Source organism: Fusarium mangiferae (genome assembly GCF_900044065.1).
Source record: "Fusarium mangiferae strain MRC7560 genome assembly, contig: FMAN_scaffold010, whole genome shotgun sequence".
Taxonomy (NCBI): Eukaryota; Fungi; Ascomycota; class Sordariomycetes; order Hypocreales; family Nectriaceae; genus Fusarium; species Fusarium mangiferae.
In genome coordinates, this window is record NW_024573930.1 from 206,924 (window position 1) to 230,734 (window position 23,811).

The window sequence follows — 23,811 nt, forward strand, 5'->3', positions numbered from 1 at the left end:
CAACTTCAGCCAACAGACTTAAGCCACCAGGGCCCAGAAATATTCAACCAAGTTTCAAAGCAGCTTCAAGATGTCTCTCAAGGTTCTAACTTTACCAAAATCTTTGTCCAACCCAATTCAATGGGGTAACCTCGTGGACCTGTACAAAGAATTCCGCCTGCTCTCTCTGCGGCTATCCCCAGAGTCATTCAGCTCAAACTATGCCCGTGAAGCGGAGTTCACAAAGGACATATGGGAAGCCCGCTTGAGCAACCCGCTCGCATCCAGTATCGTCATCACCTCCGACCCAAACCCCGGCTCAGTTGACGACCTCTCGCTAATTCTCAACCAACCATGGCTCGCGTCGCTTGTTCTGTATGGCCCGCTCAAAGCCAAGACAGCAGCCAAAACATGGGAAGATCTGCAGAAATTCGAACCCGGAAGCACTTACTTTGGTCCGATCGCGGATGAGATCGAGTCTGCTTACGTCCTGAATGCGATTTACGTTCCTCCATCTCAGAGGCGCAAGGGCTTGGCAAATAAGCTGATCGAACACGCCAAGGACCTTTCAGTCAGACAGAATGAGGGCAAGAAGGTTATGCTGGCTCTTCTGGTCAACTTCAACTCTGTCGCGGCTGTGAAATGCTACGAGAAGTCGGGGTTTGAGGTTGTGCATGATTACTGGTTCGATGATCCAAATGCTTCTGGAACGACTCGAGGACATGCAGCCGTCATGAGATTGGATGTCGGCGGGAATGATTCCTGACGCTAGAATAATTCTTTTCGTGTAGCAGATCGTTCTATTTCTTTAGTGCGGTAGCTGGAATGAAGCTCCGTTTGGCTATACGAAGCAGAGGAATGCCGAGATAAATTGAATGAACCATTTGGCGCTATTAAGAATCGCCAAGTGAAAATCGAATTTCTAGCCACATTGACTTATCCATAGATTGAGTGTCCATCGTCTCGTCTAGCGATCGTATTCAAATCTGCCTCGTGTTGGATTGTCACGCAAGCGGTCGGTTTAACGTTCGGGACCTCCGGATCCAGGCTATTGTTGAGGCAACCAGCCACCGATCGTGGCGCTCACCTTTTGCAACGTTGTACCGCATTTGTGAAAGCGCGGACTTAATTGGTATTTTTAGATGTCGACTACTGCTGAAATACGGCTGTGCCTTGCGTTAAAATGCTTCTATTTCGTTGTAGAGATAGTTTCACTTCAATTGCCTTCGTGAAAGAATGCGGAGTTGGCCGTCGAGCTACTCTCTGTTGGTTGTCTATTGAACGGGAACAAGCGGGGTTACAGCTTCAAGGACGGCAGCACGGGTATCCGGATGCCAGGATGACCCCGAGCTATTGATTACTAGACCATGAGGCTGAGAATCATGGTGCATTTCCCCTCACTACAGCCTTGTCTCGGTGGAACTTGTGATGTCCAACGTCCCATCGCATCAACTCACGCTCGGATGATTATGATTGACGCGCGAGTGAACAATTGGGGTTGCATGCATACGTCGTGATGTCTTCATCAGGAAGGTCTATGCTGATTAAAGCACGAGATCTGCTTGAATCAGCGTGTGAAAGCGGGGAAACGAGAAAAGTCGATATACGGTCAGACATGTTCAGTCGATGATGCCGGGTCCGAGTGGTGATGCATGCATCAAGGGCCTTGTACTCCATGATGATGCATGGCTCAAGCGGGGTACAGCACCTCATGACGGATCAGCTGAGCCCACGATGGAAGCTTACTGAGACTCTCTCTCTTGGCAGAGAAAACACTCTCGTTGTCAATTGATCGATCGATGAATGATTGTCTATTCAATGACATCAACTCAGTTGGTTGACTACGAGCTCAAATAAAGATCCGCGAGATCTTCAAGTGTCCAAAGCAATAGACCTGCAGATTGTCGTTTATCAGTGGAGAGCTGATAACGATCAGTGGGGGGACGCGGAGCTTTGACATGTTCATGTTCCTCAGCTTAGGCCTCGGTCGGTCTAGGGTCGACATGCAGAGAAGAATGGAGAAGAAGAGAAAGTCGGTTAGAGCGGCGGGACAAAAAAAGAAGAACGGGTCATAGGTACTAAGTCATCCCTATCGTAACCTTCTTTTACGGATACAGCGGTTTTGCAGCCTCCCATTTTCTTTAGCCGCTCGCTGTCGCGATAGCGTCTCGTATTTGGGGAGGTTGGCCGTTTAGCCCAGACAAATACGGTTGTAGTCTAGCCGACCTCTCGATAGAGTATCATACGAAAATACCACGAGCAGAAGAGAGGGATAATTGAATTATCGTTACAGTGAGTCAATTGACTTCTGATGATTGACCTGACGTCAGCAACAAGGAATTTACTCCTCCGCTGACAATCCGCATGCTTTAGTTCAAAGTCCCTGGACGCATATCGCACACAGCCCGCTCACCCACGATGTCGAGCTAGCCAAGCAGCCCACCACGATCTAGACCCTTGCTGGAGAGAAAAATGGCCGGGCGGGAGTTCGTATCAGTGGTTGGTAAGACTTGCAAGCCACCCAACTACTGCACCACCGACCGGATCTGGAAAAGCCTCTTGTCTCATAGCAGTTCACCCTCTGGCCGTTATTTTCACCACAGCAACTCACTCACTTCCTCTTGGCAGGGTTCTGTCCGTGCTATTGGTGATCTGATGCAAGGGGTGTGGAGATCCCTGCCGTTGGTGGCTTGCGAGTAGGCCAACCCTGGTTGCTTAGTCGACGCTAGCACTGCAATACGAGCCATCGTCTGATCGATATAAACCGAGGCTTTTTGACAGGGGAGGAGGTTGGGAAGCCCTCTTGTCACCAGAAAGCAAAGTATTAAACCAGCCTTCACCAACTGCCAATCGACTCGAATTCTGAGTACTATATCAACGTGCGTGAGAACATTAAAAATATCTCATCCCATCCTCATCCTACCAATATTTTGGATAATTGTGCATTACTGACAAGCCATATTTCCTGTTGTACTTCGTTACACGACACTAGCAAGAATGTTTTCCAAAGCCATCGCAGCCCTCGCCCTCGCGGCACCTCTTGTCTCAGCCCAAACATTCACAAAGTGTAACCCCATGACAGCCAGTAAGTCTCACCTCTTTAACCCAACAACGCGGTACACTTGACTTACACAACATAGCATGTCCTGCCGACCCTGCTTTTGGAAGAGACACTGTCCACTGTGACTTCACAAAGGGTGCATGTGAAGCTTTCGCTGAGGATGCTGGTACTGCGCTTGAGCATAACGAAAATGGTGCTGTCTTTACAATTTCGGGACCTAACCAGGCTCCTACAATTGCGACGGGCAAGTACATCTTCTTTGGCCGTGTGGATGTCGAGGTGCAAGCCTCTACGGGTGTAGGCATCTGCACTAGTGCTGTTCTTCAGTCTGATAACCTTGACGAGGTAAGTTCACCACCAACTTGTATAAAACATTAACTAACAGCCTCAGATTGACTGGGAGTGGCTTGGAGGTGATAACGCTCAAGTTCAGTCGAATTATTTCAGCAAGGGAGATGTTTCAACATACGACCGCGGTGAATTCCATCCCGTCGTCAACCCAACAGGCCAGTTCCATCTCTACTCCATCGAGTGGACTCCCGCAGCCATCAACTGGTTGATCGACGACCAAGTCGTCCGAACCCTTCCCTACACCGACGCCACCGGTCCCAACGGCTACCCCCAGACCCCCATGCAGATCAAGCTCGGAACATGGACTGCTGGTTCTCCCGATGCTGCCCCTGGTACCATCGCCTGGGCCGGTGGTCTTGCCGACTACTCACAGGGTCCTTTCAACGCTTACTACAAGAGCATCTCCATTGTCGACTATGCCGGTGGCGACGCTCCTACAACAGCGAGTGTTCGCGAGTACTTGTACGGAGACCACAGCGGAAGCTGGAAGAGCATCCAGCAGATCAAGTAAAATATGTTGATGATTTAAAATGAATGAAAGAGATGGGATTTTAATGAGGGTTTAATGAAAGAGGGGGAATACCATGGTTTATGAGCATTTCAGCATTTTATAGACGATAAATAATTATGATCACTTCAAACTTCAACAGCTTCCTACCTTTATCTGTCCTGTTTGATGTGAATATTCTCTAATCATGCAGAGGTCGTTAACTCATTTGTTACACAAGATCCAGCGGGCATCAAACCTTGACTTTCGAATCTGAGTTCTTGAACTGGGAAGACAGTTCAAGTCTCTATTTCGCTATTCTGTATCCGTACTGTCACTGAGTTGTTGTCGTGATCAACTACATCTTCAAGACTAACGTTCAAGCTCTACCCTGCCAACTGTAGGCAAGAAAACGTAGGAGCTCAACCTAGACGATGAACAGACTTTTGCTAACCGCAGTCAAGACTCAGTGGACGTTAGGACCAATTGGCTGTAAAGAATCAGAAAGTTTCTTGCTCCTTGACCCCTCGAGACCCGCGTAATGTAGCATTAACTATCAGTATGTCCGAACACCATCTTTTCACGAGAGATCGAAGCCATTTTACATTTTCAACAGTTTCAAAACATCATTATCAAAAAGAAGAGAAATAAGAACCACTTCTTAGTCGAGCACAGGGCAAAAGAGTGGTTCCGCCCGGGATCGAACCGGGGACCTTCTCGGTGTTAACGAGATGCCATAACCAACTAGACCACGGAACCGGCCTGTGATTGGATGATGGGTGCCTGGCCTGGTAGTTGTCAAGTCGCTGGCTGCCGCTTTGGCTGGTGGGTTGTTTGAGGCATCCTCATGGCTCCAGGCTTGTGTGCACGCTGTTGAGTTGGTTTTGTGACTTGTGTTTCTACGTCTTCTTTAGTTGGCCTGAGACGGAATTAAAGTGGCTAGGAAAACGTGAGAGTGATAGGATCTTCCTGAAAATCAAACGTTGCTCGTCGATATGAGTTTGTTCACAAGTGAGACAAGGAGAAAGTTATGCGAATTCCCAACGAGTAATTCTTTTCTCAATGTGATGAAGATGATTTCCGTGTAATTGAATACGCATCGATCCATGCAAACAGGCAGAAGCAGCCCGATATCGCTCAACGTCGCCTGTGTAACAATAAGTAGTGGACCTACTCCGGAGCATGCGACACAGGGCCAGTGAGCTTGATAGAGGCTAGGGGAGGAAAGAAAGCTCAGGACCTTGATCCTAAGTGACAAAAGGACTGAGGTAAACTTACATAAATTTAGGATATTCTTTGCTGAGTTTATTTTTACACCCTATATTAAGGTCCGGTGTTTTCTTACTTCCCGAGGAGAGGTAATGGCAGGGTTGATCCCCTGAAGAGAATGTCCCTTCGAGGCCCCACTCATCTCTTCTTCCTCTGATCCACTCACTCGTCTCGACGCACTCTGAATTCTTAGACTTTGCTTCTGGCTTACGTCTTGCTGCACGGAAACCCAATTTTCATTACTTTTGCCATTTCTGTTTGCTTCTTTGCCTAAAATACTCTTTATCGATTCGTGTTATCACTACATCTTGATTTCGTTCAGTCTAGGCTCTGAGACAAAGCATAGTGTCTGTTGATCATCTCCTTGGGCTGAGAGCTTATAATCGCCACCTTGAGCTTGTTGGTGAGTCTCTGTTGGCAACTCAGTAATACACATCGACTGACATCTTTGGGAGTGTTGACAGCAAAGCGCCGGTACCGAAGACGAAACTCAACGTCTTGCTATTTGTTTGCCTCCGGCTGTGAGGGCTCGTGCCAATCAAAGCTGCTCTTCACAAGACCAAGAGTCTTTACGGCGATCAACCTCACGTCCTGCAAAGAGCACTCCAAACAAACATGTCTGAGCCCTCTCTTGATCAGCAGGACACAGAGTCTGTCTCCTCGGTGGACAGCTTTGACCCAGCCCCCACTCTGGTCCAGAAGACAATCACCAGAGAAGAAGCCCTCGAGCAAGCCAGCGAGAATATCAGCAAGATGGGAAAGTTAAAGTTTGTCGACAAGCTCTTAAAGCCAGCGGTATCGAAGTGGCTAACCGAGCCTGTCCTTCGCGTCCTCCCACCCGAGATGAAGCACACTGTTCGCGACTGGTGCCTGAGTCACGACCCGATGTGGTTTAACAAACTTTCCGAGTTCATCGACGAAGATATCTCCGAATGGGAGTATACAGTTGAAGTCCCCAACCGAAGAAAGGACATGGCTTGGTGTGGCATGGGTGCTGACATCCTTCGTTTTTACGTCGCGGATCTGAAGCCCTTGCGAAGGGGACTTCCAGAGCTGGAGCGTCGAGAGATCGTGAATAAGGTCCGTCGAGGAGTCGCCCTCTTCGCGGATTTCCACGACGAGAAGATGAAAGCCATGGAACAAGAAGCCCATGGTCTTGTGCAGCAGGAGCGTGACTTCTTGGAAATTGAGCGCAGCGCTTTCTCCACTGCATTTGAACTCCAGAACGAAGCCATCGCTGACTAGAGGGCAGGGATGGCATCCTCACTTCAAAGTCTGCAGCAAACCCTTCACAAAGGTCCGCAGATGTTTCCTTGTATTGAGAGGCGCTGGTACCGAAGTCTGGCAAAGACTGGAAGTGTTCCAGAAAGTCTGCGTCGACTTGTCGAGTATCATTGTAGCTCAGATGAGGCGTTCCGTCTGGCTCAGCTTGAAGAGGCTTTCCGCATGGGAGAAACGACGGGTTCTTGAAAATATGAACGATCGCGTAAGTTCAGTTGCTTCTCCTCTACACTACTTCGAGTGTGTGGCTGACGTTGTGTTGAAGTTCTAGGACCGCGATAGAAGATTCGCATCGAGATATCAGATAAGGGTTAAGAGACTCAAAAGCAGTGGCGTATACCGTGTGAGGAGTGAAGTTTCTTCCAGAGTTGGAAAGCGCCCTTGTAGAGGATGGTATAAAAGGGGAGTTGGAGAGGCGGGTCGTGAATCATGCCAGCGATGAGTTGGAGGTGGCTGAAAATATCTAGATTTTTGATGGCGAGATTGTCAGAATAAGGTGATGGCTTTTGCAAAACAACAAACTGGAGAACACTCTGAACCGCTGAAATGAATGAGCTGTCGGTGTGTCGGGTTGCTCTATCTCAGTGCCGTATTAACATTCGTTGCATAAGCTCGGTCAGCCAACTTCAGTCTTTTCATAAGGATGTCAAAACAGTTAGGTCTCTTGGGAGTGCAGAAACACTATCAACAAACTCAATGGACTATCGCACCTTACCTCGCATCATCTCGTTTCTAAACTTTTCACAACATCTCCTCATGCTGTTATCTGGACATCTCGCTGTTACCACCGAGCGATGGCATCTCCTAGCCAAATCCTCTACATCGTCATCCTCCGTGAGGCTACAGATAAGGCAAGGCGAAACTCAGTCAACTTCACTCGTCGCGCAACATCATCATCAGAGGTTTGGGTTTCTTTCGCGTCCAGACCGATACCATCAGAACGGAATAGTGTGGCTAGTTGACCCATCTATCCATAGTCTTATTCACCTTACAAAAGGGTGTACTCGGCATTCAAGGACTTTGCGGTGTTTGCACCTATTAGAAACTCATTCGTGAAGCTTGCTTGCTTTAGGCGTCTTGGGGTACCAGTTGTTGAGGTGGTCATCTAAAGCCTTTGCGTTGTTTGCAGTTGTCGGGAGCTTTCCCGTAGGGGCCAATATGATAGAAGCAAAGAACTTGATTAGATCTTGCCATAATTAAGACTTAAATCTCGTGATGGTGATTGTTTCTCACTGAGGCTGATGATGGTTCACCTGGCTGGGCTACATGGCAGTGAAATTCTATCGGAAAAGAGCAATCGCTTTGCGTATCATATTAGTACATTATTCTTACAACTCAACAGTTTCGTTGCGTACTTAGTTTCAGGGAGTAAAGGAACTTCGGACTCTATTCTGAGGTCTTGGTAGAATTTACAGAACCCTCCTATGTTTATCAAGTCTACTAAAGGACATTCTGAAGATCACCTTAAAGTTTCCTAACATTCAACTAGTTTAGTAGTGTACGCTACCCTTCTATATGTGTTATACTAGCACAACTACCAGTCTCACTAAGCACGAACGCGATATACAGGCCATCCAGTCGCAGTGAGAAACTCGAGTGCAGACTTCCGAGCGTCATCTCCAAACCTGTTCCGAAAGTTGCGATAGCTATCCATATCATGGTAGCTCTTCACCTCAAGCGGAACAAACTCTTCATTACCGGCAAGAAAGCAGGGCAAGAGTGTGTTACCCCAAATCGAATACAGATCGCCACGGCTCATACCGCCAGCTTCTTCAATGGCTATGCCCCTAGCCCGCTTTACCTTCCACTTCTTGAGATGATCTTCGGTATGGGCAAGGGACGGGGTTGTACAGACAATGTCGGCGACCTCAATGAGCATCTTCATCAGTCGCATGATCTCAGCGTCTCCAACAGTTTCACCAGTCACGTACTCTTCCCACGAGATCTTGTCAGCAACCCGTTCACGGAGACGAACAGGGTTGTCTGACCCTATAAGTAAGGTCTGGAACTCGTGCAAAATGTTGCTGTCTTCCTTCTGTAGGGGCGGCAGGCATTCGGAGCCAAGGCAGACAAGAAGCCAAAACGTGGCCGAGAGATGGAGCTGCCAATCCAACTTGATGCCCCATTCGTCATTACCGGCCGCTTCATCGCCGAGGTGGGGGAATTGAAGTAAATGCTTGAAGGCATCGCATTCAACCTGAAGTTGAAAGCCACGGATGATCAAAGCACCTCGGGTGCTGGCTTGCTGACTTCTTCCGATATTGTAATTGCATGCGACGCTGCGAGAGACGGTATGGAGGTCCGAAACGAACTTGTCGACGGCAGCAGGGGTCGGACCGCTTGCCATGACGGTACCCACGGTTGCATGCAACGCCAGGACCGCCACGGGGGAAACGGGGGTATCGGCGCTGTTGGCACCCTAAATCTCTCGTTAGTATGGAAAAGGGTTGATTTTGAGGGGCCAGTTGCTTACAGTTGTGATAATACCAAAGCCTAGAGGGCGGTTGCTGAGGTAGTACCGAAGCAGACATTGGTTGGCCTCAGAAACCTCTGACAGTAGGGCATCAGCCCAGCCGCTTCTGCCATATTCTTTGAGGAAGTTGACAGACGGGAGTATAGACAAAGCCAATTGTTGGCGTTGGCCGCCAACATCCAGATCATCCAGGCGGCTTGCCATCTGGTCCACGGCTGAGGTTGCGGACATCATCGTCTTCCAGAAACCATCGCCTCGGAGGAGATCTCTGTGAAGGCTCATCATCAGCGCCTCGTTGCTGGCGCCAATCTCTGAGACATGACGCCCCTGATCACAGAAGAGGCGATTCGGACTGGCCGATGGTAAAAGGTCGCAAATAGCGTCGACTTGCCGCTTTGCGTTATGAAGTTTGAGGTCCCATTCGAATGAAACGCGATTCTAAGGCGATTCGTCGGTATCATAGGCAGCGTCGGCTTCCTCACGGCTTTCAAACTCCTTGATACCCAGTTGAGTATGAAGCGGCTCGATGACCCTGATAACAAAGTCGTTCTCAGTGAGTGGATGTCGGTTGAGCAATCTGACTTCATCGGGATCGTGGCAGATTCGGGCTGAATAGCGTTCCGAAAGGTCGTCCGTCCATGATTCAGGGAGCTCATCTGGCCCCGGATGAACTACCAGCTTCATGGTACCATGGATACATGCTTGAGACCATTCCGTGTGCTTCCAAAACCCCCGATCCATCTTGACTATGACCAACCATCTTCCCGACGTCCGGCTCGCTGGATGCTTGACGAAGTACGCGGAGCCCATTTCGGTAGTCTTATTGAGGCAGAATTTCTGGATCCACATGAAATCTTGGACTATGCTCTGTGTCAGAGAAGTCACATGGGAGGCGTCGGTTGCAAAACTCCAAGCAGTCTGGAAGCGGTGGCCTTTGACATCATGAAGCTGCTTCATGTACCTGTCCATGTTCCATGATTGGTCTATACCATAGCCGTAGTCGAAGTTGGGTGCTAAGCTTGCGATACTCCACCTCGCCATCATGGTCCTTTCAGGTTGAGCAGCGAGGAACGAAAAGTGTCGCTGTTGGATGATATCAAGAAGGGAAAGGCCGCCAATAACGGTTGCCGAGGCAGTATACCGCAGCCAATCTTCAGCCGGGTGACCTGGGTTCTAGTACGGCATACCAAATCCTTGGACAGAGACTGCTACGCTGTTGCCAAGGGAGACGTCAACCCAAGTCATGTGCTTCCTACCGGTGGGGTATCTGGCGGTTTCTTCTTCACTTGCAACCCGGTAGTTGATATTAATATCATCACGGGGGAACTTCACGGTGAGTTTCCAAGTGTTGCCTGGACTGGCCTTTCGAGTAGAAAAATCAACTGGGCCAGGTTGTTAGCAGATGCCGGATCGAGCACAACAGTCTTAAGAGCTCACTGTGATGAGACTGTCCGAAACCAATGCTATCAGTGGGTAACGGGAATTCGATGACAAAGCCAAGAAATGATTCTTTGTCTGGAGATCTCATTGCTAGCAGCGAGGTGGCTATACTTGTGGTGATGCCGAGGCTTTTGCCGCCAAAAGGGTTACCATTGACCTGAAGAACGCATGGCACCTTTAGAGTAGGAGGGAGATTAGACTTGGGAGCCACAACCGGCTTCTTTTTGGGCATGATGATGGCGATGTGGGCCTATGATGGACGAAAAGGCAGAGGCACTCGCTCTGATCAACAGAGATGGCAAAATAGATATTCATCGCATTGGGGTTGACGTCTGCAGAAATTTCCCCGACCGTCATGTTCACCGGGTTCAGATACGCCGCCTCTATACAGATATCACCGTTGATATCTGCCACTCGGTGGGAATTCAGAAAAAGAACGCGTCAGAGTATACTAGTGCCATGACTGAACGACTCGGCCATACCAGGCTACTTCATCATACAAAGCTTGAGGATTACCAAGCCATGGACTTCATTCGACAGAACTTACTCAAAGTCATCAGATTGCATACGATGACTAGCAAGATTGTCTGCCCGCCAGCACACGTCATGGGCTGTCTAATTGCCGCGATAGCCTATCGAAAGCTTCAGCCTGACAATGAAGAGTTCTTTCAGAAAAACGAATATTTAGTCAAAGTGTTCGGCGAGCTCAACGTAACCCAGTGGCTATCAGTTGCCATTCAAGTGTTCGCAGAGGTTGGGTCGCATGTATTCCTTATCGAACTTGACGAAGCCTGCCAGAAGCCTGTGGCGAAACTCGAACAATTGGGTGGTATCTCTTGTTGGGTAGTCACAACCAGAATGCCTCAGGTGAACAGATTTGAGGACATCCTTCGCCAAGTCTTCGGCCCGACACACAAGACGCCTAGACCAGTGTATCCAAAACTTGAGCCGTATGATAGGCCTCTTCTATCTGTTGAGCCTGACGACATCCCGAACAGCCCCATCGCTCTAAACGAAGACGATGAGTTGGAGGATAACAATATCTCATTACGCGACTACACCCGCCAGATGAAGACCCTGGCTAAGAGACTCACAACTCCCGATCGCGCCATCGCCAAGCGCGCTCGGCGAGAAATCTTGAAGAAACCACATGAGGTCGGAGAACAACAAGTCGACGAAGCTAGCCCACCAAAGGAGTTCTTTGACTCCTACACGCACCTAAAGGACGTTTGGAAGACTTGCCTCAAGAACCAAGTCTCGATCCCGAACAGTCTTCGTGTTCTCGTCGACCACCACTGCACCCCAAGCCAGGTGTTTCACTTGATGGAGTTGGAGAAGGAGCATATTGCTGAGATGTAAATGGAGGTTGATGGTTGATCAGAGCGTTTTGGGCGAGAATGGGTGGAAGACAAGTTCATGTCATGCCATGGTAACACGACAAGGGGAACTCACCAGCGATGATTTTTCAAGATATTTTGATGTACAGTAGTGTTTTTCCCTCGTGAAAAAGCAAAGCTGAAAAAGATCTCTTCTATTCCCAGTGTCGTTGTTTCATCATTCAAGCATATCACGGAAGTCATCCAAACATGTTCATCACTCTGCCACTCCTGTATTGTCATTCCTTGACTTACAGGTTGCAAGAAATATAAGCATGCTACAAAAGTCTCCTCGCATATTGACTCTTCTTTGACTGGCTCTCCCTCTGACAAAGGAGGGTGGGAAGAAGCCGCTGTGGTGCCCCACTGTGCTTCCACTCTCATAAAATCGCAGTGCCATATCTCTGCGGTGTGGTTGAGCAGCGGTGCGGGAAGCACTGCCTGCCAGTGCCAGGAGCATCTATGTTCTGCAGTCAGTGACACAGCGGCATAAGGTATATAGCCCCAAGTAAAACACCTCTAAGCAAATGGGACACGACAAGAAACTGGGATGTGGTCAGGTGGACATATACCCAACCCTATGAGAAAGGTGGTCATCTTCTAGAGGCTACACCGTTCGAACCCAGTCAAAGACCCCTGACGAGGGTGAGACCATTCCTGACCAAACTTTTTGGCTTTTTCAATGCTTTGACTTCATGACAGTGCCTGTTTGGACCGACCAAAGGTGCTTTTTTTTCTTATTGCGATAGATATTGCACCTCTCTGTAAATCATGCCAACGTCAGCTATATTGTGGTAGTTTGTAATATGTTTTCTTATTCTATATATAACCACATTGGACCTCACACACAATATCAGGCTTCGCACTCCATCATCGCTTCTCTTGATAGCTCTGCTTTCTACTGACCGTGAATAACTGGACAGTTTGCAATTCTCAAGCACCAGTATCGCTGGTTTTGCTCTAAATGCTAAGCGTTGTAGCTTTTGACTACGCCTTGTTGTCGCCCCGACACGGTGCCCCTCCGGTGGAAATCTGGAACACTTAATTTACCAGTGGCAACGAGACATACTGGACCATCAGATACCAATGCCAGCACATGTTCAGGCTCACGCTCACGTAATTGCTTTGAGCCAGACATGGGCGACTTTGAACACATCCTTTGTCCTGATCGCATCTGGCGCTGTATCGCTGAAAGGAATCGAGCTTGGTAACCTCGGCGAATTGGACAGTGATGGTATGTTTCATAGAGCTCGGATATAATTGAGGAGCGATGTGAGACCTGTTACAAAACCACAGCAGACCGTTGATTGAGCGTCTCACAGGTTCAATACAGCAAATAATGTTTTCTTGCTCGGAAGCCCAGACCAGAACTCTTCCCCTGTCCAAAGCCCAATAATCATCGCTCTCTATTTTTCGAGTATCTCTAATGAGAGAAAGAATTGAAATCAAAATCTTCTCGTGAAGAGGTCCAAGAGGTGAGGTTGTCCTGAGATGTCAAATTTATGGGTCTTGCTGATGGTGATAGGACGGAGGCCCACTCAGGTCCACAACAACCGACTACATCCCATCAACTCAACTCAGCCTCGTTATTCTGAAGAGCCCCGAGAGTCACAACCCCTCAACGTCAATAAGACGACTCATCAATCCAGGCTAGTTTTGGCGATGATTCAGGGCTTCATAAAACTTTCCACACAAGTCAAATACTCCCTCCATAAACGTCAACTTGCACAGCAAGATATCTACCAACACATGCCTCAACTCGTCTTGTTGTGGAAACAAATTGTGGAATCAACCTAGGTATCGTTCTAGACAATCTCCACCGATCATTTCGGTAAAGTCATACACGGCGGTCGTTCCCAGAATTGTTCAAGTGTGGGCGCCTGCGGTTCATCTTCTTCTCAGCTCAGTGATCCATAGAAGTGACAGAAATTCCTTGATGAAGAAATCATTCAGGAATGCGTTTGGGTATGTAAGTGTTGTGTTTAGTGGACAAAAATTTCGTAAATAAGGACCTATGGACTAAGGGTAGTTGATTGATATCATTCTCTTGTCTTGTCCTACTGTAAATCACCATTTGGTGCAGAATTAGTTACCCGATATCTCGAAAATTCGTGATGTTATGCGTTTGACAATAGTTCAAGCGTACCTTTCAACGTGTGTGAAGAGTTTGGTGTAAAATCGCATGTGCCATATCACAGTTGAATAGGCACACTCACAAAGCGCTAAATGCACAAGTGTACGTAGCCATACATAAGTCAGAGTATGCTTCACAACCACCATCAAGAAACCCCGGTTGGTGCAGTGGTTAGCACATTGTCTTTGCCTACTGTCGCCCTCTGTGGTGCAGTACCCGACCAACTCCCGTTGAGGCAAAGACAAAGGTCACGAGTAAATCTTGTACCGGGGATTTACTTTTTGCATTCCTTGTCATATAGCAGATATACTAATATGGATGGATACTGCCTGTGCTTCTGCGGTCAATGCAATCAAGTCCATTCTGAAATTTACTTTGTTTGATTCTTATTTTCTTAATGTCTTTCTACTGACGGCTTATTGGATCAGAGTAGCTTGAGATATTATGTCTTGCCAACCAGACTCCAGTCACTCGACGCGAACTCCCAGCTAAAGCTTAGCCACCAAGCTCTTCCTTGCTTCCTTCTCTTTATCTCTCAGCAGCCTTCTCAAAATCTTGCCACTGGGACTCTTTGGGATTGTGTCGATAAACTCGACACCACCTCCAAGCCACTTGTATCTCTGCTTGTGATCTTCAACGTGTTTGCAGATTGCGCGAGAGACAACACCATCAGGTTGTCCACCACAAGCCTCCGACTTGACGATATATGCTTTGGGGACCTCGCCAGCCTTGTCGTTGGGTGTTTGGATGACGGCGCAGTCTGAGACGTATGGGTGTGAGAGGAGATGAGCTTCGAGCTCTGCTGGGGCAACTTGGTGGCCCTGTGCATGTGTCAGTTACTGTTCCAGACCTCTCATTATAAGAAAGGCAATGGTAAGCATACGTTGACTTTGATGAGTTCCTTAAGTCTGTCCACGACCACGAGGTGCTCGTTCCCAGAAGGCGCTAGCCGAATGAGAACCTCGTCGCCAGTTCGAATCCAGCGGCCGTCCTTTCTCCAGATGAATGTCTCGGATGTAGCCCGTTCGTTGTTCATGTAGCCCAGGACCAACGAGGGGGTCTGTACCAGGAGCTCTCCCGGCTTGTTGTACTCCGTGATCTCTTCGCCCGTCTCGATATTGATAACCATGGCTTTGGTTGAGGGCACCAAAGAGCCCGAGGATCCTATGTCGATGTCGTCTTCGCTCGTGGTACACACAACTGTACAAGTTTCGGTCAAGCCTACCCAAGTTAGCATAATCCATGAGTAAAGCTGAGATTTTAATGGAATACCATATCCTTGTCCTACGCGCCACTTCGGGTACTGTCGTTTTACCTCTTCAACTACCTCAGAGCCTAAAGGGGCCGCGCCTGTGTACAGCCAGCGGACGGAGCTCAAGTCATACTTTGAACACAGGGCCTTGTTGTGAATGATGCGGATAATAATCGGCGGGACCTGTAGCCGTAAGTGTTTGGACTGTACCAGATAGATGACAACTTACGACAAACATGTGAGCAATCTTGTACGTTTGAACGGCAATCAAGGCTTTCTCCAGATCAAACTCGGGTAGGACAACAACTTCGTCACCTCGGAAGGTACTGGCAAATGAAATGATGAGTAATCCGTAGATGTGGCTAAAAGGAAGAGCACCGAGACATGCTTGCGTCTCGATTGCATCTTTCTGGCGGGAAACGCTCTCATATATCGTGAGTTGAAGAACATTGGCGATAATGTTTCGATGGGAGATCATGACTGCTTTCTGCCATCTGTGAGTAAGTGAACACATCGCAACAGCCTCATACACTTACGGGAAGACCAGACGTGCCGCTGGAGTAGCAGAGAAAGGCGACTTGCCTCGCACCTTGACCCTTTACCCATTTCAGCGGTTCCAACTCCGGGAGGATTGCACCCTCTTTCATAAGATCATCAACTGTTATAAACGGCAGTTTTGAGTTGTCGCCTGGCGTAGCTAGAATGAATATGCGATCTTGAGGAATACCCACGGCCTTGGCTGCTTTGTTGGCGACATCCAGACGGCTAGCGCACGTGAAGAGCGCTTTGACCCCAGATGAGCGCAGTTGATGCTCCAGGTCAGAAGCAGAGTGTGCAGCACTCGCGGGTGTGATAATGCCATTCAGTCGGTGTACAGCTTGCGTAACTGTGAAATTGTCGATCTACAAATTATCAGTTAACCTGTTGACGTAAACACTTCTAACCTACCGTATTGACAGAAAAGATGGAAACGACTTTGTCCCATTCAACACCCTCGTTGGGTGAAAAGTCGAGTCTTTTAGCGAGCGCACGGGCGAGGAAGTCGGCTCGTTGATGAGCCTCTATCACGGAATATGTCTTTCCCGTGATACCGCAAGTTAATGGGTTTCTCGATTTGGCGATCGGAAGTCGGCCATAGGCCTCGCTTGTCATGAATTCGTGAAGCGAAATAGAGTCGGGAGGATCTACAATAATAAGCGTTGTTTCTATAGACTGAGGATCATTTCATACCAATTGGGAGGCTCGGCACCCACGACGGAGGTGTGAAGACCATTTTTGTGTAGTCTAGTAGAGTATGTGAAGCTGAGTTGTAGTGTTGTCTGTGGTTCGCATCAAATGGGTGGGCCCGGAGGACGGTCTTTATACTGAGCGTTCGGATCAGAGCCCCTTCAGCGAGGTACTTGCGGGGCAACAACGGTAATTACAAGCGGCAAGGAAATCTGGGGTTAGGTCCAAATAAGTTCTGGGGTAGATAATCCTATGTATGCATTAAAGGTATGCGTTCTAACTAACTGCTGGAGCTGTTGGAGTTCGGCTTTAGGAAACCCGAAGGTCAAACGCGAACCCGAAACCCGATAGCTTCGGATCACAGAGCAGCTTCGGATAAGACAGTTTGAAAGACTTTTAAAATGAGATAAAGCAATAGTTTGGTAGCAAAATGTGATATTTGATGATACAAAATCTATCAAGTTCTACTGAGACATATTCTAGCTTCGTGACTGTTGAGCCGGTTTCCTCGTTTATACACCGAGTCGAATTGGTTATCCCGTTGCCTATGTTACCCTTCACTCCCCATGTACCTTGCCTCTGGCTATCATTATTATTGCCTGGCCGTCGAAATACGAACGGTCGTCTCGTTCTTGACCATGATTCCTCCAAATGGCGAACCGGTGTTGAATTCCTCCGAACCATGATCATGGGCACGGCCAGTGACGGTTGAAACGTTTCCGCGGTATCGATCCATGGCGTGACTCTCAAAGTCGGACAAAGAACCGCGGCCACCTTGATCGGAATCGGCGAGTTGATGAGTGGAGCTTGACTCGTCGTTGTCTTTGTTGTTGGGAAGAGTTGACAGTCGAATCGTGTTCTTGGTCTGACTGCGCCCGTAGCTAGGTCCGTAGCTGTTGGAACCGGAGCCGATGGTCGATGTCGGGTTGGTGCAAGTGAAGAGGTACAGGATGGCGGGACGGACGGTAGGCAGACAGGCTAAGCACGGTTAGTTGGTTTCCGTAGATGAAGACTTTCGTACATACTTGATACAGTGACAAGGTTCACTTCAACAGAAGCCCAGACGACAATAGTGACCAAGTTCCAGGTTAGATCCTCTGACGTGGCATCGAACTGGGTCGAGGCCACGATGATAACCATAGCTGAAGCGCAAATTCTGCAAGAGTTAGTAAAAATTAAGCTACGGTAGTGCCGTAACTTACACAATACCAAACACAAACATGAGCATGATACCAATCTTCTGAAAGACAGGCAGCTGTAGCTTGCGAATCTGGAGAATCGGTAGGGCGATGATGGCTATATCGAGCATAACGTGGACCAGAATGGTTCCGAAAAAGAACTTTTTGTCCTCTATGGCACAAGAGCCTCCAGCAGAGGGATCCCAGAAGCGCTGCACGGGGATACAATGGAAGATACCCATGAATGTCTATTATTGTTAGTCTTCCATCATGGGCAGTATGCTGCAGGTCCACTCACTCGGATGATAATCCATATCAATGAACAACAGGCCAAGATCTGGATGGGAAGTTTGATGTTCGTGACTCGGAACATGCGCCAGTAGAAACTCAAGATTGATCCTTTCGCACAGAAAAGAGCAGTCGCGTAGAACAATTCGGCGACGTAGAGGATAAGACTGTTGTGCATCAATATCTCTGCCTTGGTCCCGCGACCATGAATGTCGTTAATGTGAAGTCCAAGTCCAGCATCTTTGATCCCTGGTCGAGGTTAGATCCAGTCGTAGCGAATAACGTGAATGGGACGTACAGATAGGAATGATCACTACCCAAGCGATAGCTACAGACTTGATGAAGTTAGTATTATAGTCAAAGTCAATTACATGTAGAGGCGCAAACTTACATAGCACCCAATCGCAAACCAATCATCCCACCAGAACTCAATCCTCGTAAGTCGTCGACTTAACAACCGTAACCCGATAAATACCGTCGCAGCCCCAAACGTGACAAATTCAGAAATCCATAAATCAATCTGCTTCGACTCCCTCGGTGTCGTCTCCATCTTGTAATGGGCGTCTTTTCACAATCTGTATCGTCAAGATTCAGAAGCCAAAAGAAAAAGAGAAGAATTAAAAGAGGCGCATCAAATAGATTAGCGAACCGCCCGCTGAGGGGATCATATACGACCTCTGCTCCCGCGGCAAATCATGGATCCAGGATCGACATGTACGTGCATTAGTGAATCCACAGATGTTTTGGACCGTTATGAACTAGACCTGTGAGATAAGACCTAACTAGGGCGAGATATGTTCTATGCAGATCCAACGGCCGGCGTTATACTAAGAATCGGCATATGACATGCTATCATTCGCTGTCTATATAACTGGGCAGCAGCTGAGCATACGAGTCATCGGTTGCCAGCGGTGAACGGCATTGCCTTGCCCTGTTTTTTTCAAGGACATGGGATTTGGGATTTCTTCGATGCCGATCTTTTTGTGGGCTACTTGTTACCCGAGTGGTGAGATTGTATGTACATACATAAAGCCCCTGGCGCTAGTTGGGCTTCTCCAAGGATTGATCTGGGAGGTCCTCACGGAAGATGGGGCATCCGGTAGCATCGTGGAGAATACGAGGATGACAATATGAAGATGGAATATTATGAGCTAGAAGATGCCGTTCGAGAATATGTATAGAAGTAGAAGATGGGGCATGACGTCTACGAGAACTAACAACAGCCACTACCATCCATTGTCTGTGCAATTCAACGGCATTCAAGTGTGCACATCTTTCACTAAGGCACTCCACATTGGGTGTCGTCAGCTCAGACTAAACAAGGCTGCTTTGCTTTTAATTTGCGCATCAACCGTTGGTCCGCTGAAACCCGACGGGCACTACGAGTCATTAACGAGACTAGATCTACAGCTACTATTTCTGACGAGCCAATCGGAGTGATTGTATATCGTCGATCATCTTCAAACAGAGACAATCCCTCCGAAAGGATGTGTCTTGCCTTTCATCGGTATTTGGATTAGAGTTTGGGAAATGGAGTCTCGAAATGAACGTTGTGGGCTTTTATGGAGACGGGGAGGGCGGTTCGCTTCGGGGGTTTAGGGATCTCCTTGTTATGAATGCATATTTCTTGGTCTCGAAACATTAGGGCAGAGCTTGGACTTGGTCAATCCGCAACAGCCTTGCTTAATTTTTGTAAAAGGTAATTTGGATATTTCAAGATGTCATGGATTCGATGCCTACGGTCTAGTCTGCTTATTAGGTCATGATTGCCGTTGGGGCGTTTGGCGATGAGATGACTGAACGTTCCGTGGCCATGGCATGGATATCGGCACTTTGGATACTGACTCGAATAGCACAACGATGAAACATATCAGTAGATAGAGTTTAACTCGTAACGTCGGCAAATTCTCGCATCGTCTCCAATTCCATCGGCAGTCAAACTCTCCGTCGGAGAATACAGGGACTGGGGGGGGGGGGGGGGGGAAACTCAGGACCTTAGCCCTAAATGACAAAAAGACTTAGGTAAACTAGCCTAAATTTAGCCTAAGCTTAGGATACCTTTTACTGAGTTTATTTTAATACCTTATATTGAGGTCTGGTGTTTTCTTGCTCCCCGAGGAGGGATAAGACTCTAACTACTCCTCTTTCAGACTCCAACTCGCTTCCACTATCAGTCTATTACACGCTCCTATAAAAGCAACAAGCCCCTTTGTTCTGACTCAATACGTCGCATCTTCCAATGTAACTGCAGCCTCGTTATGAAACGGGAATGCTATTCGATCGGCGACAGCGTATCTCAAAAGAATCTCTCCCGCCCAAACATGGTCCAATCGGTTTTGGGCTTAGCTGCCGCGCCCCCTTTTACTTGCGACAAGGGGATGAATCCGAAAATTCACTAGGGTTCGTATTCAAGCGGGTTTGCCGCAGTTGCCGTCGACGTTGCAGTGGATGAGACTGGGATGGATAATAAGCAAAGATAGTTGTCAAAGCGTTCATTATAGACGAAGATAATTGTTGTATCTAAGCGCGGGATTGGGCAATGCATTGCTTTTGCTTCCATTTCTTGTCGTCGTATTGATGGAGTCCAACCGTCTATCACATTTATATTAACTTATAGCATACATCTAATACAGTCAAGCAATCAATGTAGGGAACTACTCCCTTTTTCTCAGCCATTCATGGTAACCAGTTTGTCAAGCAGCAAACGGTTTTCACATTAATTGTCAATCAATGTGCCGTTGACTCTTTACTAGTCTGTTTCTACTTATCCCTTTTGCAGAAGAAAGTGAAGAAGCCATGCAGAACAACATTTTTCGAAGTAAAATCAATTTATGTAGTCCAGGTACAAGGCCAAATCTTTAGCGCACGTAAAACCCACAGAAAATCCCTAGCTGAGAGAACTCAAAGACTCTGGATCCTATCTGTTATTTGGGCATATGCATTTCTTACATTGGATAATAGATGCCCACGCGTAGGACACAAACCATCGCATAAAGCTCTGAGTAAGCTATTAGGCTCAGACGACTATTGCAAGGGCAAAGACTTATATAAAGCTCCAGCCTTAACTCTAAGGGAAAGAAATTCATATTAAGTAAAGTCAATATACCTACTGCCCTCCATGATGTCTACTTGCATACCATGTATGATCAGATAGACTGTGGTAAGGTTGAGAGGTTAAAAGAGCCTTCAGCCTCCAGGCCACAAAGGTAAAGAACACCAAGAAGATACATACAGGCAAAATACTCCTTGCCCTCACTGTTAATCAGATAAACAGGTACATTAGTAACTGTTTTGATAAATAGCAATTGACCTGTTAGTACCTAGTTCTATAACAAACAATAAAACAAAGCTAATCCCTTATGTTTGCTTTCTGTGACTACTGAATTTGTCCGAAGTCCATTCACTTGCTTAGACAGCCATATCGCCTACTCTATAACGCAATATTCTACCCTAAATCTCTAAGTATTCACGACTCTGTTTAACATATAACCACCGATCGCGACCTGCATCATGTGGTCTCTTCAGATAAGTCTCATTGAGCCGCCAAATGTACCTAAATATACCACGGATCTTCCTCCACTGGAATATGAGAAACTCCTCGTAGATTCAAGGTCACAACGAATTTGTGGGCTGCTCTAATCGCCTTACGCTATCATCTTACCAAATCAAGAGGAGCCTCCGTCTCTACACCATTGTCAAACATGTCGGAGTATATTTGGATTGATCAGTTTTGCATTATCCAGACTGGTATTGCTGAAAAGAGCTCTAAGGTTCAGCTTATGGGGCAATTATATCGCCAATGCGCCGCTGTTCAGATATGGGTTGAAGGTTATCAGAAAGACATCTCAGACTTCTTGTATATCTCTCATTCTATTCAACTCCTTCAACCATTCTTAGACGGGCCTGATGGTTACATGTTCAAGTCCTTTGACATTACGGATCCAAAGTGCTGCGAAATCCTCTGTTTTCGGCCAATCAGTCCAGAGACAGCTCGTGGAATGCTTGGCTTTTTTCAGTCGAGCCTGGTTCAAGAGGTCATGGATCATACAGGAAGCCCTCCTAGCCCCTAAGTCAAATGCACTCTTTGGTGTCTTCGCTATCCCTTTCGATGCCTTATCAAAATTCATGAGATCTCTCGGTGACTCTATTTGGCTTCGAAAGCTTACTCTTACTACTAACCACAAATACACGGGTAGTTCAGCCACTCCGAACTTTTTCAAGAGACTATGCGGGGTCACCTACCGTCTAGGCACCAGGGATTTTGACTCACACGATCGTACTGGAAAAAGCCACTTCCCATAGACACCGTTACTAGAATGTTCAGAGCCTGTGAAGCCACGGATCCCAGAGACAAGGTCTATGCTTTTATCGGCATCACCGAGAATGACGTAAAGCAGAAAGGGCTAAAACTTCTCCCAGATTATTCCAAAGCGTTGAGGATGCTTACATCAACACCACCAAACTCATCCTGTATTCTAAGGAGCTCAACCTTGATTGCTTTTCTCAGAAGTAAGATGAGAGCTTACGAAGAATCAAGTCACTACCAACATGGGTCCCCGACTTTAGTGTAGACCTTAGTCATAATCCACTGGTTGCGAGAAGCTGGATGTTCGCAGCTGGTCCTAGAGCCCGCAAAACCCATATTCGATACTTGCCAGCCAACTGCATAGAACTTCGCGGGTCTTGAGTTGACATGGTACGTCTTTGGAAAGGTGAAGTAGATTAGATTGATAGACTAGATCAGCTGAAGAAAAACACTTAAGCTCAGTGGCAGACGGGTGATATTGCCAGCCCGCAGGCATGGAAAGCCAAGCCAATGTGGGAAGTTGATCTGAAACTTGACCATCCGGTCAGCATCAATCATCGAAGAAACCGTCAAATTCCTCGTCTGAAATTTCGGACTCTGGCTCCGAGTCCTCCCGAACAGTTTTGCCATCCTCATCCCATGATGCATCGTCTTCCAGTCTCATTATCTTGCCAGTCAAAACGTCCAGCGATAGTGTATCAAACTGCGGAAGGGTGTGAGTTAGAATCCTCATGGTTTTTGGGGACTCCATGTGAGTGACAAGAACTTCCGCCTGTTTCTGTATGTCATCCCTCAGTTGGATCAATCCGCCAAACAGAGAGCCACATGGTACTGAATGAGCCGCTGACGTTATATCCGACTGGCGAGTATCCAAACTCAAATTGATGACCACAGCGCTTAGTCTCAGCTTCTTATCGGGTTCTTGGATTTTCAATACATCAGGGCAGATACTGCGCATGCGCAAATGGAGTGTTTGGAGAGTACGAAGAAGGTCGCTAATGAATGGGCAGATATGTTCATTCACTTGCTGTGCCGAAGGGTCTAGAGAAGTTCCAGCTAGATCCAGAACCAGGACTCCCAGGTTCTCTACCGAGAGCAATGCTCGCATAGTAGATAGTGACAGATAGCCCTCCAGAGGAAAGCGGTATGCCGAGGGATAACTCCAGGCTCGCACGCGTAATGTGCGTAATCTAGGAGACCGCTGGACCATAACGGCAAGCTGAGAAAGGTCATCATTTAGGCCCCTTTCCCACGCCTTGGCCGGGTTCTCCTGGGGAGACCTAGGCTGTGAAGTCGAACCCCGCGCATTAGAGAGATCGGAATCGTAGCCTCTGAGATCGAGACTTAGTGCTTCTAGGTTGTTTTCAAGCGACGAAGGCCTTTTTGTTTCCTTAGAAACAACTAGATTCCACAGGGCCTCTCGAGAAAGGGCGATGCACTTGAGGCATGCAGGTAGAGCGAGATCGAACCACTTCTTGTTGACCGTGAGGCGGCCCAGATCCTCTTGAAAGAAAGACGAATCTAGTTGATCAAAGATTTGTCTTAGTGTTTCGGTGGGTAAGCGTAGGAGTGACATCGCAAAAGCTGAGCCTAGGAGTTGATGTAAGTTGCTGCGATAATGAAATGCACGACTTGTCAGCTTGGTCGTTGAGAGAAAGTGGCTTTGATTGGCCGATCAGTTCCAACCCTCCCCGCCCCGTTTAGCGCGG

At 47.7% G+C, this 23,811-nt stretch overlaps 8 protein-coding genes and 2 non-coding genes across 10 annotated transcripts; 5 read left to right on the forward strand and 5 right to left on the reverse strand.

Moving 5' to 3' along the window:
* Positions 1–70: 70 nt before the first annotated feature.
* Positions 71–745, forward strand: FMAN_02150 (uncharacterized protein; the record flags this gene model as incomplete). The annotated part of the gene is made up of 1 exon (XM_041835470.1): positions 71–745. The coding sequence occupies one exon, from the start codon at positions 71–73 to the stop codon at positions 743–745; it is 675 nt and encodes a 224-aa protein (XP_041685631.1).
* Positions 746–2,976: 2,231 nt separating this feature from the next.
* On the forward strand, positions 2,977–3,902 carry FMAN_02151 (putative rAsp f 9 allergen; the record flags this gene model as incomplete). Its single annotated transcript, XM_041835471.1, has 3 exons — positions 2,977–3,064; positions 3,120–3,385; positions 3,432–3,902. 3 exons carry the CDS (start codon positions 2,977–2,979, stop codon positions 3,900–3,902), a joined length of 825 nt encoding a protein of 274 aa, XP_041685632.1.
* A 661-nt stretch (positions 3,903–4,563) lies between these two features.
* Positions 4,564–4,637, reverse strand: tRNA. Its single transcript has one exon. It is a non-coding gene; the product is annotated as a tRNA-Val (tRNA).
* Positions 4,638–5,762: 1,125 nt separating this feature from the next.
* FMAN_02152 (uncharacterized protein) lies at positions 5,763–6,392 on the forward strand (the record flags this gene model as incomplete). The annotated part of the gene is made up of 1 exon (XM_041835472.1): positions 5,763–6,392. One exon carries the CDS (start codon positions 5,763–5,765, stop codon positions 6,390–6,392), a length of 630 nt encoding a protein of 209 aa, XP_041685633.1.
* Positions 6,393–7,974: 1,582 nt separating this feature from the next.
* On the reverse strand, positions 7,975–10,573 carry FMAN_02153 (uncharacterized protein; the record flags this gene model as incomplete). Its single annotated transcript, XM_041835473.1, has 5 exons — positions 7,975–8,847; positions 8,902–9,339; positions 9,370–10,067; positions 10,158–10,283; positions 10,339–10,573. The coding sequence occupies 5 exons, from the start codon at positions 10,571–10,573 to the stop codon at positions 7,975–7,977; spliced, it is 2,370 nt and encodes a 789-aa protein (XP_041685634.1).
* Positions 10,574–10,800: 227 nt separating this feature from the next.
* Positions 10,801–11,700, forward strand: FMAN_02154 (uncharacterized protein; the record flags this gene model as incomplete). Its single annotated transcript, XM_041835475.1, has 1 exon — positions 10,801–11,700. One exon carries the CDS (start codon positions 10,801–10,803, stop codon positions 11,698–11,700), a length of 900 nt encoding a protein of 299 aa, XP_041685635.1.
* A 2,304-nt stretch (positions 11,701–14,004) lies between these two features.
* Positions 14,005–14,124, forward strand: tRNA. Its single transcript has one exon. It is a non-coding gene (tRNA).
* Positions 14,125–14,339: 215 nt separating this feature from the next.
* On the reverse strand, positions 14,340–16,376 carry FMAN_02155 (putative phenylacetyl-CoA ligase; the record flags this gene model as incomplete). Its single annotated transcript, XM_041835476.1, has 7 exons — positions 14,340–14,672; positions 14,735–15,072; positions 15,124–15,286; positions 15,333–15,590; positions 15,640–16,005; positions 16,052–16,287; positions 16,334–16,376. 7 exons carry the CDS (start codon positions 16,374–16,376, stop codon positions 14,340–14,342), a joined length of 1,737 nt encoding a protein of 578 aa, XP_041685636.1.
* A 546-nt stretch (positions 16,377–16,922) lies between these two features.
* FMAN_02156 (uncharacterized protein) lies at positions 16,923–18,346 on the reverse strand (the record flags this gene model as incomplete). Its single annotated transcript, XM_041835477.1, has 6 exons — positions 16,923–17,308; positions 17,356–17,486; positions 17,533–17,756; positions 17,807–18,045; positions 18,095–18,131; positions 18,188–18,346. The coding sequence occupies 6 exons, from the start codon at positions 18,344–18,346 to the stop codon at positions 16,923–16,925; spliced, it is 1,176 nt and encodes a 391-aa protein (XP_041685637.1).
* A 4,306-nt stretch (positions 18,347–22,652) lies between these two features.
* Positions 22,653–23,678, reverse strand: FMAN_02157 (uncharacterized protein; the record flags this gene model as incomplete). The annotated part of the gene is made up of 1 exon (XM_041835478.1): positions 22,653–23,678. One exon carries the CDS (start codon positions 23,676–23,678, stop codon positions 22,653–22,655), a length of 1,026 nt encoding a protein of 341 aa, XP_041685638.1.
* Between the last annotated feature and the right edge of the window lie 133 nt (positions 23,679–23,811).